The following is a 15,314-nucleotide window of genomic DNA, read 5'->3' on the forward strand; positions in this document are numbered from 1 at the left end:
ACAGAAACGGTGTAGCTGTGGCATGAAGGCGACGCTGAGGGTAGCCGCTTTTTTTCCATTCCGGCTCAACCTCCGTCTGGCCTCAATGGTGGAAAGAGGGAGGGGGGTGACAGAGGTCGATGAGCCAGATAGGGAGAGGAGAAGCGATGGCGAGCTTTTTCTTTGCCGTATTAGCCCCGGCGAGGGGCAGAACGACAATCGCATTTGTAATCCTCGCCCCGCCCCTTCAATCACTCCCCTTCCTCCTCCCCTCGTCCTCGCCGTCTCGACAATGGTGGCTACCGGAGGAAAACAAAAAAAGACGAGAGAACCACACGGAGGAAGAGGCAGGCGTGGCCGGTGCCAGCATCCACCCATTCTGGCACATGCATGCATTTCCTGAAGAACATACATGCCCACCACCACCACCACCACCAGACACGACCACGGATGTAGCCACAAAGCGTTCGCGCTTGCGTTCAGATGTTCGCCCCCTCTCTTTCTATGTATCCATGTATATAACATATACATATATGTATGTGTTGTGAGAGCGCGCCAAACCACCACCACCACCACCACAAAAGGAGGAGTTCGATTATTCGGGCAGGAGTACTTACGCGCGCATGGAAAATAAAATCATCTCTACGTCGAAACAGACGGGGGAGGGGAGGGGAGTGGGGGGTGAAGAAAAAGAAAAACGGAATGGTGCCTTGAACTACCCCTCGCCGCCACCCGCCCGCCCCCCCCCCCTCTGCAGGCGCATCCACGGGGGAAGACGCATGGGGACCTCCTCAAGAAAAAGCGTGGACACAAACACACAGAGACCACCACTGCCGTTTGGTCCCCGAACAACAGAAACACCACACACACACACACACACACACACACACACCACCACCACACTCGAACACGAATATCTCCAGCCCCGCCCCGCCTCGCAGTCCTGTCACATGAGGTACCTCATATAGACCATGGAAGCAACAAACAGCAAAAATTGCCAAGAACGTGGGCTGGTATATATAGACACGGACCACACCACCAGACAGAGCCCTACCCATACCGACGGCGGCCCGTACGCATAGAGGAAAAAGAAGCTCAGGAAGGCCATCAGGGTGAAGGCAACGTGCGCACGGCGCTGATCCTCCAAGAGGGACTCTGACAGAGCGGGATCGGTGCCCGGTGGCGCGGTGACCACCACAACCCCCAGCAATGGCAGGAGCTCATGCACCACGAAGGTCATCAAGACGTGGTACACCAACACCACCAGTGACACCGGCGACGGCGAAGCATCATAGGAATCCTCGGATGCCCTACGGCCAGAGCCTCTGCCTCCACCATTGCCTCCGAGGAGCAGCCGCGTCCACGAGACCGATGGCATTACCACTCTTGGCGCCTCCAATGTGAGGAGCGCATCGCTGATGGAGACGACCACGCACGACGCTACACCGTCGATGACTTTGTCCCCATGGCGTGTACACACTTTCAGGAAGACGGACGCATTCACGACCAGCAGTCCTCCAGCGTCGCGGTCATCCCGGTGGTAGTCGAACACCGTGGGGGTCCGCCGGCGGCGTCGCAACGTGTCGTCGGCAAGCTGTGCGTAAGCCGAATATGCAACGGTCTGGTTCACGTTCAGCGTCAGCGGAGCAGCAAGCGTCGTCTGCCCGGTACCGGTGCCCGCACGGCGAGGGCGCGCGCGGTTTTGCCGGAGCACATCTGCAACTTCAACTGGGGAGCTCGAGAGCAGAACCATTGGCCGCTGCGCCACCGGCAGCTCCTTGCCGTCAACGCCACGAAGGCGGTACAATACCAGATCCATGACAATAGAAAGGGCTGCACCGTCACTACGGCCGCTGATCTCCAAGGCGAGGCGCTCGAGCGCGCGGTGGGCGGCGGCAGAGCAGACCCAGTCGAAATGCCAGTACCGCGGTACACTCGCGACGCTGTCCCATGGTATGACGAGCGGGCGCGTGTACCGTCGGTCGTCCCAGCCGAGCCGAGCTACGCTCGCCGCGCCCCCTGCCGTGCTGCCGGCGGCTGGGGTCCCAAGTATGGACGCAGCCGTGGTTGTCGCTCCAGGAGCAGCAGCGCTGGCACCAGGGCTAGACGATGCAGACCACACGCCGGTTAGGTCACCTGCCACATAGAAGGTGCGGTCAGCCAGCAGACACCCACGGCACTCAGTGGCGATGCCCGGGACGGCGAAGAGGATCTCCTCAATTTTGCAAAACTGGCGAAGAGCGGGAAAAGCGCCGGGAAATGTTTCGGTGGTCACCCTGCGACTGCTGGTCGCCGTCATTGTTGGGTCAACGTTGCCACCGTCAGTCGATTGTTGCCATGAGGCACTCTGCCGCACTTGGGCAGCGTAGAGGTCTGAAGCGCCCTCGCGCTCCGCGACCCCAGCATCGCGGCCTCGTCCTCTAAGCCCCACTCCACCACGGTAAGCATGACGCGACGCCGCTGCTGCGGATTTGGCAGTGAGTGGTGGTACAGTTATGCTGGCGAAGGTGTCGTTGTAGCGATGCACAAATCGATGGCCCTCCAAGACGGCTGGGTCGTTGAGCAGCTCAGAAAACAAGTAATTAATAAAATAAGATCGGTAAGCCCCGCCACCCTTCATGTATAGGTGATGACTGCTGTCGAGGCTGTGATGCTCCACTACGCTGAAGCCGTTGATAAGTGCCATGTCCGCTGGAGATCTCTGCCGAGGCAGGACTGTATACGGCCCGTGTCTGTCGTGGACAACGGCCCCGTCGTGGGCAGCACTTCTGGTGTGAGAACCGGCCCTGTCACCTTGCTCGCCGACCGGCGGTGTCCATGTGTCGCCAATGAGCTCAATACCCAGCTGGAAACCATATTGCCGCAGGTCCGCCTCACACAGCAGGAGCGATCGAGTAGGGGGTGCACTAAAAGACGGCCCAGCAGGCTGCACTGGGGTACCCGCCGCCGCCGCCGCCGTTGCAGTGACGGGCGCCGGCGATTTGGCACTTCTACCACCTAAGCCCCACCACCCGCCGCTCTCCCGCTGAGGGCGTCCGCGGTCGGCTCCACTTGTCGTGGTGGTAAGGGTGGCAGCAGCGTAGGTTGGCGTCATGCTGGCAGAAGAGTGCAGATGCAATCGTGCCAGCGTGGGACAGATCTCCACGACAAAGCTCGCGTCAGTGGAAGTGGCTGTGATATTTTTCGGTATCTCACTTCCCGGCACCCACCGCCACGCTGACGCGCCGCCGCCTGCCGATAGGGTGGACAGCGTCAAAAAGCTGTCGGGGTGAATCGCATCGCGCACCGTCACGCGAAGGTAACGCGGAAGCTGCAGACGCCGCAGTAGCGCTTCGCTCTCCTGGTTCTCGTTGTACTCCACAGGGCTTAGCACCTTGAACGCTGGGCATGCGTGCAGCTGGAGATAGAGCCTCTTCCGAGAGCTGGCTTCCACCACAGCCTTCAAGCCTCGCCGCATCTCTTCAATACACGCGGTGAGCCCGACATCGGGGTGATGCGACGCACCATCCCCTGCCAAGGCGGGGTTGGGTATTTCTTCCAGAGTCACTGAATCAGAAGAAAAAGTGGTCCGGGCGAAGTTGGCGCCAGTAAGCTCAATCGTCAGGACCGGCATGTCGCCCTCCACCTCGCACTGTCTCACTATCGCGGGGTATGTCGACAGCACCGGCGCCATATCACGCACCTCCAGACGGCCAAGCGGGACGAGCGAGTGGGGGTTTGTCACTGTCGGCTGGACCGCTGGATCGGTGATGGAAGGTGGCGGATCGATCGAGGTTCCACACAGAACGTCCTTATGAAGTGCTGCTCTCAAGAAGAGATCATACGGAACGGCAAAGGACTCCTGGAGGGGAAGGCGAATGCGCAGCACCGCCACCTCGCTATCCTGCGCGATCCCGTGATAGGCCCGAAGAGCGTTGGCGAGCCGCTCTGTTGGTGACAGGTGAGAGGGTGCGTACTGGAGCTCGTGCTGGCGCGGTTGCTGCTGACGCCGTGCCTCTTCCACTAGGGTGGCCGCCTCATCAGCCTCCTGTCGTGTCTTTCGTGCTGCCTCGATCGCGTGCAGCTGGGACCTTGTCACACGCCGGTTTCTCAAAGCGTGCTGCAAATTCGCCGAAAGCCCAGTCACGTCAATACCATCTGCTGTCCACTGTCTCTGGCGGCCGATGCTCTCCACCTGCAGCTCCAATTCTGCAAGTGATATGTACTGCTGCTGCTGTGGATGTGACGGAACTGCGCCTTGGCGCAGCTCATCCCGTTGCTGCCCGTGTGCGCCCCGGCTATACCGGCCCCCGCTAAAAGATGAAGGAGGAGGAGTGGATGTTGTTGTCGCGGGATCGTCACCGTGCGTCCGGGAGATGAGATGATCCAGAGAACTGAAGAGTACGTCGCACGGCACCGGGGCGTCGCGGACGGCGAAGGCGTAGTCTAACCATTCTTGCGCAGTGCGATCGACGTGGCCATCGGGGCGGTTTGTCTCTGTCCAGTACTGCAGCACGTCAGCACCCCGCAGAGTCCCATCTACGCACTTGTGAAGCAGGCTGTGGCGTCGAAGCTCCATTACCCGTGCACCTCCGCTGGTGGTGCTGTCAGCAGCGTGAATTTCGTTTTGGCTGGCGCCACGCACGGCCTCACTCGACATGCTCGCGGTCCCCGTCTTCCTCGTCGGCGTCGACTCCGTCGCCATGGCCGGAAAGAGAGCGAAACCACCGAGTTGTCTCGGGTGGCTAAGGTCAAGGCGCAGCAGCACTGTGGCCTCCGGTGCACTTTTCCCTGGGGCGTTAGCCGACGTGCCAAGGGCGGTAGTTCGGCCGCTAATGTTCACCTCATACGCCACGTCGTCCTGGATGCCGCGCAACCCCACCATCGGCCGCATCGTCGTGTTAGCGCGTCGTAGAGTCGCCGGCTGGAGCACCGGCAGATACCGAATGCCCCATGCGCCTCCACCACCACCGCTACTGTCATCCCCCCCCGCAGTGCCATCACGGCCCATGAACGCAGACGCAAAAGACGCAGCAGCGTCACCGAGGGTGTGCGGCAGCCCGATTTGAAACCGCTGAGATAGGCTCAAGCGTGATCGCACACCGGAGGCAGTGCCATGGCCTCCCCCCCTTGCATTGCCCTCACCTGCGCTAATGGCACTGGCGGCGACACCCGCCTCAGCGCCCGGGGTGCCATCAATGATCCGTGTGGAGATAAAGTCCCCATGAAAAGGACACGTGCGCGTGGTGTGAGTTGCTCCTCGTGCCGTGTCACCGCTGCCTACCCGGTCCGCGTAGAGGCCTGAGACTGCGCTCAACTTCGGTGTGGACGACGAAGGGGGTCGCGGCACTGACAGGAACAGCGGCTGAGACACCTCGCGCGCTGAGAGATGCCGGCCTGCCTTGACTTTAAAAGATATGCATCTCCCTGGAAGAGAGGCAGCACCTGCGGATGTGTAAGATGGATTGAACCACCGCGTCGTCGGCGACACCCACCACGGCGTCGCGCACTGACCACCGCTGAGCTGCTCCACCTCACGCGCACCACGCTTGATAGTGGCTTCCAGTGCCGCAGGGTCGATGAGGCGCACCTGACTCTGCCAAAACTGCATGTCTGCGCGAGACGAGTGCAACTTGCGCTCCTTTGACAGGGATGACGTTCGGTAATGCTTCGCATTGCCTTTCAAACCACCACTTCCCGTTTCTGGCGCACCATCCGTGTGCAGGCATAGCGTGATGCGCCCCTGGCCAGTGTAGCCGTCGCATTCGTGATCCATCGAGGTCGTTGCGGTCAGGTAGGCGGAAACACGCTCCACCTCGTAGTGGCCCTTCAGTGTGCATGTGTGCCCCTCCATCCGGCCAAAAATGCTGCGAGAAGGCACGAGGTCATAGTGTAGGTGCACCGTGCCAACAGGCAGCTGCTCCAGCACGAGGACCCCACTGCCAGGGCGAGGGTGCAACCCCAAGTAAGTGTGAAGCAACGCGTGTGCGGCGCCGGCTGATTCCTCGGAAGAAGAGTAGCGGCTTTGCCCTCCACTGCTGCTGTAGTTGTGGATGTCGCGGAGGCTCATGCGCACCATCGACTCAATACCCGAAGGAGCGGCAGCAGCAAGACCGGGGCTCGCCATCGCCGCGCCCAGGCGCCAGTTTTGTGTAGAGGACGTCGTAAGTATTGTTGCACGATCAGCCAAAGTCACGAGGCGATGCGATGGCAAATTTTCTGTCAGCACAAACACTTCCACTGTGTCGTAGTCGACGAGGACGCGATGCTTCTGCGTCGGGGATGTCTCTGAGGGCGCTTCGCGCCCCCGCATGCTCGCGCCCTCGAGATTCTCGCCCGAGGCCGTCGAATACAAAGGTGTAGAAGCGGCCTCTGCAAGCGATGGGAGAAGCCGGTAGACGGCCCAGCGTATTGTCACTACGCCGAACGGCAGGCCATGCACCAGCGTCTCCGCCCGTGTACCGCGATCAAAGTGGATGCCAGTGAAGTTTACTCCTGCCGTCAGCACCGTCCTCTCATCCGTCGCCAGCGACACCACCTCCCATTGGCCAACAAACTCGTGCGCGATCTCGCGCGGGATGGGCACCGCCTGCAGGACCGCGGTGTCCCCGCAGACAAACAGCTCCCTCGCTCTCACCTGCGCATGGAACACGTCAAGCATCTCCGTGAGAGTCACCCGCGGGCATACGTTCGGGTTTTGAGGATCCGGCAGCGTGTGCGTAATGGTGTAGAGCCCCGGGGTGTGCAACCCCTTGATGAGAGCCGTCGAGCCTCCCCTGCCGCGGGCCACAGCGGCTGGGTGGTGGGGCAGCAATTGAAACTCGACCTTGTCAATGAGCACTTGCAATCCGACGGTGGTGGGAGAAGCAGGAACTACGCTCGTGACAGCCCATCGCACTAGGGTTGGGTCTGATGGGGCATCCACGTGCAGGACGGCGCTCTTGCCGACAATGTGCCACGCCCTAATGAAGGGATACGTGTTGGGAGGTGCAGTGTACAGCCTTTCCATGGTGATAACGGTAGGGGATGCAGAGCCGGCCTGCGTTGGCGCAGAGCGTGTCGCAGACAAGGAACGTGCCGACTGCTGCTGCTGCTCTCGGCTCTGTTCTCCGCTGCTGCGCTGTGTACCAGCGGTGTTGCCTCCGCCCCTGGGCCGCAAATTGGACCTCGCCGCCGCCGCTGACGACGGCGGCACAACCTGCAGCGAGTCCGCTGCGTTACGGCTCAACACGACAAAGGCCGTGGCAGGCAGCGTGCTCGGATAAACCCGCTTCACAAGAAACCAGTCACGCTGCTCTGTGTGTGTAATGTGGTTGACTACAGACAGCTGGCAAAGTGTCTCGCTGGCCTTCTCTGACGGCACCGCCGCGGCCCTGTCGTTGCGCTCCGGCGTGTGATAGAGTGTTGAGAAAGTCTGGTGGTGTTTCTCCACAGTCATGACCGCCGCGTCGGGGCAACTCCACGTGAAGTCGTAGCCATACACAGAAAACAGCTCCGGGTAGCGAGAGAAGGCGTACTGCGGCGCACAGAAGGGCAACACGGCTACAGCAGGGGCTGGCGGTGGAGTCAATGCCGCGCCGTAGCTATCATCCCCACGGACAACACCGCGGGGATTGACAGCGAGAACAGCGACGTAGCCCGGCTGCTCAACGCACATGCCACGCCGCACGAACTCGGGCCCTTCAGCCTCCACCTCAGCCTTCAACACCACAGACGAAGCTTGCACGACGTAGTTCATCAAAAACAGCGATGCGTCCCCCAACCCTGAAACACGCAGCCGGCGCGCCTCAGCCTCGTGCAGAAGAGTGCAGTTCTGCGCCAGCTCGGTGTCGAGCTGCTCATCGTGCCAGTGTTTGCTGTACCCGCGGCGTGCTGGCTGCTCTGCACCCTCGGCCACACCCTCTGACGGCGACGCAGACTCCCTCGGCGAGTCGGGCACCCTGCTCGCGTGGTGCTCACCCCAAAAAGGATCCGTTTCCTTGCTTAAATTGCTGCCGCCTGCCGCCGCCGGAGCAGCAGCATCCCACTCATAGGTGTCGACACCGCCCACGGGGGTGTCCTCCTGCCGAAGCTGCTGCACATCCGTGCGGGTTCGCCTGCGCAGCACCATAGTCTCGCTATCGTTTGCGTTGTAGTGATGCCGTGTGACCCAGAGCTGATGGGAAACCGCATCCTCGACGGGAAGCAGATCCACCTCGAAGTAGTTCTGCTGGCCGGTGTAGTTGAACGAATATCCAATGTCGGCTGCGGAACCTGCAACAGGTATAATACGCCGATGACGGCGCTGGCGACTGACCACACCCACAGCGTCGGTCGACATGTATGGGGCATCGGGAGCCTCGAGGGCGGAGGCCTTGACGCGAGTGTACGCGATCTCTGACACAGCGGGCAGCTCAAATACCTTTTCTTGGGGGTACGATATACGCTGCTGATAACCATTCTCGTGGAAGACAAGGTCTGGTGGCCGCTGGCATCGCCGAAGCGAGTACGTCTTGTGCACTGCTGCGACAAAATTATGAGCAGACCAAACGACGTCGCAGTGATGGTACGCCTCCACGCCGCACGCCATCAGCGCCGTCACCGGTCGGCGAGCGGCATTATCAGCCTCCAGCACCAGAGGTCGTCCGCCATCCTCGGCGGTGGTAATGATGCGCATCTCCTCCTGCTCCTCAACTGAGATGGTGCGCTCTACCAGGTACGGCGGATTCTGCGCGGAGGCACACGGCGGCACGTGCCACTCCGCTACCTCATCCTTACGCACCTCCCGCGGCGCCACGAGCAGCACACACCCCTCCTCCGTGTAGATGGGAGAAAATGCCGGGACTACCGGTGGGGGCGGGAAAGCAACCACGTCGATCTGGTACTCCACGCGTGTTTCAGGGCACTTCGATGTGTAGGTGAGGACACGAGCCTCCCCGTCAATGACAACGGGCATCGAGAGTACGTCGCCCGGGTCCTGGGCGACAAACTCAAGGGTGCCGTTGGGCAGCGTACGCTGCACGTTCGGCACGTCGTTTGTGTCCAGCTCCGCCGTCAGCTGCTCATCCACCGAAAGCACACGCACTGGGAGGCGTGAACGCCAGTAGCCTGTGGGCGCATGGCCACTCAAAACATCTGTGACGCTGCCGTCGGCATGAGAAGCACCGTGTCGCGGCTGCGGTGCGGTGAGGGCGCGCGGCGCCGATACCACCCAGCGGCGCGCATGCATAGGAAGCGTCACCGCCACCATACGCGGGTAGCTTGCCAGGCGTCGTATCACCAGCAGCGGGCGGGAGCGCACCTCCACAACGAATAAGGCAGAAGATGTCGCCTCGGCGCTCGGGGTCACTGGGATGACCGTAGTGTACAGGGGATCCAAGTTTTCCTTTCGGATCAGCCGCTCATCGCGCACAACAACTCGTGCCACCCACACCACCTCGTACACGCCGCGACTACTCATGCGCAAAGACGCGTACACCTCGCTGGCGTCCCGCCGCACATCGGGGACCGCTACACACAGGGGCGGTGAGACAGTACTTTCACTCTTTGCTGCCCTCGACGTATCTGCCGCACTGCTGCGGGCCTCGCAGCGGTAGTAGCCCTCGCGGGCCGCCTCCGCAAGCCGCCCTCCGTCGGCAATCCACGTCGTGTTCGGAACGGTCACCCCCAGCTTTGGTTCCACTCGTATTCTCATTAATAGTTGCCTCAGCACGAGCGCTGACACATTTTGCTCCTCCCCGCACGCTGTCCTTGGGCCAGTGGTTGTGATGTGACTCTGCACTGCCCACAAGTCGCGTTCCTCGAGGACGACAGGGTCGCAGACATCATCCACGTCGCGCACTAGGTAGGCAAAGAGGTTGCGGCCAAGAAAAAGAGGCACCGGCACGCTGCCAACCTCCCCATCCCCGCCTGTGTTATCACCATCCTGGTCCACGGAAAAGTTGTGCATATACGGGTTGGCCAGAACACGGGTAGGCTGCTGTGGTAGTGGCTGATCGCGCAACGGAGTGTTCTCCCAGTAACCGTAGTAAGCTAAAGGCCGCCGGTGGCGAAGAGCGGTGTCGCTGCCACCACTATGACTACTACTACCGGGGCCACCACCGACCCAGCGACGTTCAATGTCACCAAGCCACCCAGCCTTGTTCGTCTCCGCCCTCGCACCTTCGTCAGACTCCGAGGACGAGAAAGCATGGAAGGAGGAATGAAGTGAGTAGTACGGGTCAAGAGCGGCCATCACGGCAGCCCGCGCCATCGTAACGTTTGTCAGCCGCATGGACCGCCGAAACCCGAAGTGCAGCGCAGGGCGGATGGGCGGCAACACCCACGAGCGATTCAACGGCAGCCGAAGAATGAAACCGCCGCGCGCCGTGCGCTCCGTCCATGCGGTGGCGGTGGTTGACCAGGAGACCGCCTCGACAGCGCTGGAACTCAGAGAAGGGACGCCCTGGACCTTCCTGCCCTCCGCAGCACCGACCCCGCTGACGAGAAGAGCTGACGCGAGCGGCCGGCGTGAGACGCGCACGGAAACTTCGTAGCGGACGTTTGGCTCGACAAGAAAGAACGGACTAGCAGCAGAGCCCCACGATGAGCTAGTGCCGCCTAGGGTGGGCGTCGCAGAAGTGCGACCGTCGCCGCGAGTGGTGCTACCCCAGTCACGCGGTACCGGCAGCAGCCGCGAGTGCCGCAAGAGGAGAGGGCCATATTTAGGCGAAGTGCTTGAATTCCCACGACCGCCTCGGCTGTAACTGCTGCCATCGCGTCTATCCGTCTGAGACCGCTGCCCCGACGGCACAGAGCTGCCAGACTCCTCCTCCACCTCCTCCACTACGCTCCTCACTGTCCAGGTTACCAGCGAGGCGGAAGCCACGGGCGGGGTGACTTCGAAGGAAACAGCAAAGCCGAGAGTGCCATCGGCGCCACGGACTTGGCGAATGCGCTGCTGCGAGGACAAGGTCGACCCCACCGGGTGGCGTGCATGAGTGCCGCGAGTGTTGTTTGACGATGTGGGCAGTCCGCAGTGGGAACCGAGTCCTACGATGCTAATCGGTGGCAGCACATCCCGTTGGAGGTGTAGGAGTGGCATCACGGTCACTATATGTGGACACTTGCACTTGAGCACGCGGCTTGTAATGCGAAGCTGCACGTCGGTGGTGGCTGTTAGTGCACCCGCCTCCACACCCTCACCCGTCTCCGCCTCCACCTCCCTGTGTGGCGCGATTGTGTCAGCGCCAGTCCACGGGCTAGAAACCGCATCTGCGGTGGTAACCCTTGTGTGTGACCCATAGCTGGTGCCTAGCCCACCCCTACCACCCCCACTGAGCGGTGCAGAAGAGTCAATCAACTTGAGCAGCGTCGCTGGAGCAAGAGCGCCGGTGGTCAAAATCAGAACGTCACCATCCCCGTCATTGTATTCTGCCACATCCGCATCTGTCGGGATGTAGCTCGTGTTATACACGCGCCGGCGTCCCCACGTATCGGCGATCAGCACTCCCTCCTGTGGGAAGAGTTCCCTCTTCTCAGCTGCGCTCAGCACTTGGAAAGGTGAGGCTTGGAGGAGTTCCTGGAGGAATACGTTGTACAGCTCCACGTCCCGCAGCAGCGTGCCATCGAACCTGTATTGACAGCAAAGGCTAATTTTCAGTGTCAAGCCGACCGGCAATGAAAGGGTGTACGGCGTGAGCAACTCTGGAAAAGTGAAGGAGCCACTAGCCCACGCCAAGGAGGACCGAGGGCACGCAAAGCCCACAGAACACGTGGAGGTTGTCCAATTGGCCTTCGCAGCATCCAGGGCAGGTGTTTCATCTAGTGTTGCACCTTGATCCTGGGTGGGGAGCCCTGTGCGGCGACCCTCATCGCGTGCATACTTCACTGCGACAGCAATCTCCTCGTCTGTCGGCAGAGTAACAGGCAAATTGCCGCGATCGTCGGCCACCGCTTCGAAAGAGTACGGTGCACCGAATACCTGCTCGTTTAACTCCTGCAGATTGGCGTACACGTGACTGAGGTCACCGGCAGCCTGGGATTTCCCGAGCTGTGAAGAGGTTTCCTGAGGAGCGGCGGCGTTCACGAGGAGAGGCCCCCATTCACTGCGGCTACTGCAAAAGTAAAGAAGCCCATACACAAAGAGGCTGAGAAGCAGCGATGGCAGGAGACGGTGTACCTGCCGTGCCGCTGCGGCACCACTCGCCGTAGACATCATTACAAATGCGTGCAGAAGATGACAATTGAGAAAGCCCAAGAGAGCAGCAGAAGCAGCAGAACGCCGAGGGGGAGGGTGGGGGGGGGGGAGGGAGGAGGGGCGTTGCGAAAAAAAACGTTTAAGCGTGCAGAGCTACAGACTAAGAGAAATTCAAATATATATGTGTAATATATGCATACACACATACACCGGCACACAACAAATGAGGTCGTCGTTCGCTCAAGACACCGTGCGGCAAAACGGCGAACAACACCGTACGAGACAACAACCACGACGATCAAACAAGAAAGAGGTGCACCTCCTTTGGGAGGGGGGGGGGGGAAGAAGTACGCGACGACAGGCGTCTGAGATATCGCCACAAATGAAGGGGAACCAAAATGCCCCCACCCTTCACACAAACACACGCACACACGATCGTGCAGAGAGAGAGAGAGAGAGAGATATGTGGGGGTGGGGAAAAGAAAAGGGGAATGCAGATCCGACGTGGATACGTGGATACGTGGTGTGTGTGTGTGTGGTGGGTAGGGCAAGACAGGGGTAAGGCACAGAGGGGGGGGACAAAAAAAAGAGGGCGTGTAGATAAAATCCCACCAACAACGAGAAAAGGGTCCCGAGACACAAACAAACAAAAATATTATGTCTTATAATGCAGCCAGCGAAGCTTGACACGCACACAAGGAGCACACAAATTAAAATTGAGAAAGAATGTGAGTGAGAAAAAAATGGAGACAACCGCAGCAATCGCGAGCGGCTGGGGGCCCTGCAGACTTTTGTGGTTGCACCTCCACCGTTTCTCTTCCTTCCAACGTAATGCGTGTCTGTCTGTGCGTGTGTAGGCCAGAAAAGCACAAAGAGGATTGGCGGTAAAAAAAAAACAGTAAGACGTGGCCTACATACCCTCCACATGCACCCCACACACTCACCCACACACACACTCACACACACACACACACTCTCCCCCCCCTTGGTAATGTGCACGTCTCTCACCCCCTTTTAATATGCTGCGCTCGTTCCACTTTTTTATACCACCCCTAAAGATTCTGTTTCTCAAAGATGTTTCCCACTAGGCGTTGCTTGGGATCTGGTTGAACGTTGTAGCGGAGAGGATCCAACGAGTTCACTTGTGTGCGCGAACGTGTGCGAAGTGAGAGATGAGAAATAGACGATGTTTGCAGGGACAAAAAAAAGGGAGAGGGGGGCACAGTTTTTTTGTTGTTGTTGCGTGTGAGGTGCGTGTGGTGCCGCGGCAGTGGAGAGTACACGGCGCCACCCACAGAGCCCCCCATATATATATATATTTATATATATACCAGTGTAATGAGAAAACACACAGATCATAAAATGATGGAAAGATGAGAGAGAGCAAAAAAAGGAAGCCGATAAAAGTTTGAACGTCGAACATTAATGGATACAACGCAGAAGCACGTGTTTGTTTGCTTGTTTTTCCGGGGGGAGGGTCCCTCATCTTGACCATCGCTACACGGGCCACCAACAGGGCCAGTCAGTCTCTCTCTCTCATCACCGCCCTCCAAGTAAGCCCCTCCCGCGCGCACGGGCACCTCCCATTTACCCCCCCCCGATGTCCATCCTTCCCTCCCGAGTGGATGAGTGAAGGGTGTGAAAAAAGTGATGGAGCGTGCCTGCGTGCCTGTGTGTGTGTGTGTGTGTGTCGCTTTGTTTTTTTTCCTTTTCTTTGAAAAAAATGAAAAAGTCAAAGAAGAAAATCGCAAATATATGTATAAATAAATATAAAACGACACTCACAGAGATGAGTGAAGACGGGGGGGGGGAGGGGGAGGGAGGGAGAGGGAGGGGGAGGGGGGGAACAACAAAGCACACACACGTGAACCTGGATAAAATATACAAAACTTCTTTCAGTATCATAAGCGCGATGAGTGCGTCATTGAGCGAACCGCTCGTATGGTTTGGTTTGTGTGCGCAGGCTAGTGTAATATACATATACACACATATATATATATACATACATACACATACGTGTATCTCTATGTATATATATACGTGTGTGTGTGTGTGTGTGTGGATATATACACTGTCAATATCAATATATAAATAGATTGGGTATGGCTCCGAGTCTCGATGTTTCCTTGTCTGCAGTAAATTCGACTAACAAGCAGAATGACAATACGCACAGCCTGCAGAGAAAAAGGAGGAGGAGGGGAGAAAAAGGCGATATAGAAGAAGTACACACACAGACCTATGTGAGTAAAACACAAATTGTTGTACCTTGGAGGGGGGGGAGGGGGATTGCAATGTAATACATGCGATGGCTGTACCCTTTTTTCCTCCTTCTCCTCCCTCCCCCTCCCTCCCTCCCTCCCTCCCTCCCTCTTTTCCCCCTCCCCCGTCTGTGCTCTCTCACCACCCAAATGCCTGCACACAACACAGAAGAGATAAAACCAATTCCCTGAAATCCATCGCGGCCCTCTCGAGTCCCTCTCCGGCGCATCCCATCCGGGATCACGTCTCTCCTCCCCCCCGCCCACAGACACACATACATACACGTACACGCACACGCACACACACAGACACCGTTTCCTTCACTGTCTCTCTCTCGTTATCGCTCACAGACGTGCTGGTTGCCCCACATACGCGTTCGTGCAATCAGAGCAGCTCTCCGTACACGATTCCCATGACAATAGAAAAAAAACGAGAACACACATGCGTGGAGCACTAAAAAAAGTTGGAGAAGACTGAGGAGTGAGAGTCGAGGGGGGGAAAGGGGGAGGAAGAGAGGGAATGTGCAACTGAAGCACCCAACCAAATTAATGGTGTCCATCATCGAAAGTGTGCCCCTATTCCTCACAGCCTTCATCGTATTCGCAGGCGTTGACAGCGAGAAGGCCGAAAGGAAAAAGTGAAAAGAAAAAAAAAATAGAAAAAATTTGTGTGGAGGAGCAACGGATTGAGAGAGAAGAACGCGTGTGGCGCCGATGGGAAGCAAAAGAGGGCGTGCATTCACTAAGAACAAAACTAAAAGAGACACTCGAAAAAAAAACACACACACAGTGTCGCACAAACCCTGCAGGACTACCAAACAAAACCAATACTTTTTTTTTTATAAAGGCGCGTCCGATGTAGGAAAACAAGCAGTACAATAAAAGCACGAGAAGCAAGAAAAAAAAACATGAGCTCGATACATCTTCAAACACTCTCAAGA

General features: G+C 58.5%; 1 protein-coding gene across 1 annotated transcript; it reads right to left on the reverse strand.

The window, feature by feature from the left end:
* Positions 1 to 925: 925 nt before the first annotated feature.
* Positions 926 to 12,136, reverse strand: JKF63_05433 (uncharacterized protein; the record flags this gene model as incomplete). The annotated part of the gene is made up of 1 exon (XM_067901392.1): positions 926 to 12,136. One exon carries the CDS (start codon positions 12,134 to 12,136, stop codon positions 926 to 928), a length of 11,211 nt encoding a protein of 3,736 aa, XP_067758067.1.
* Between the last annotated feature and the right edge of the window lie 3,178 nt (positions 12,137 to 15,314).

This window comes from Porcisia hertigi, chromosome 17 (assembly GCF_017918235.1).
Source record: "Porcisia hertigi strain C119 chromosome 17, whole genome shotgun sequence".
Lineage (NCBI taxonomy): Eukaryota > Euglenozoa > Kinetoplastea > Trypanosomatida > Trypanosomatidae > Porcisia > Porcisia hertigi.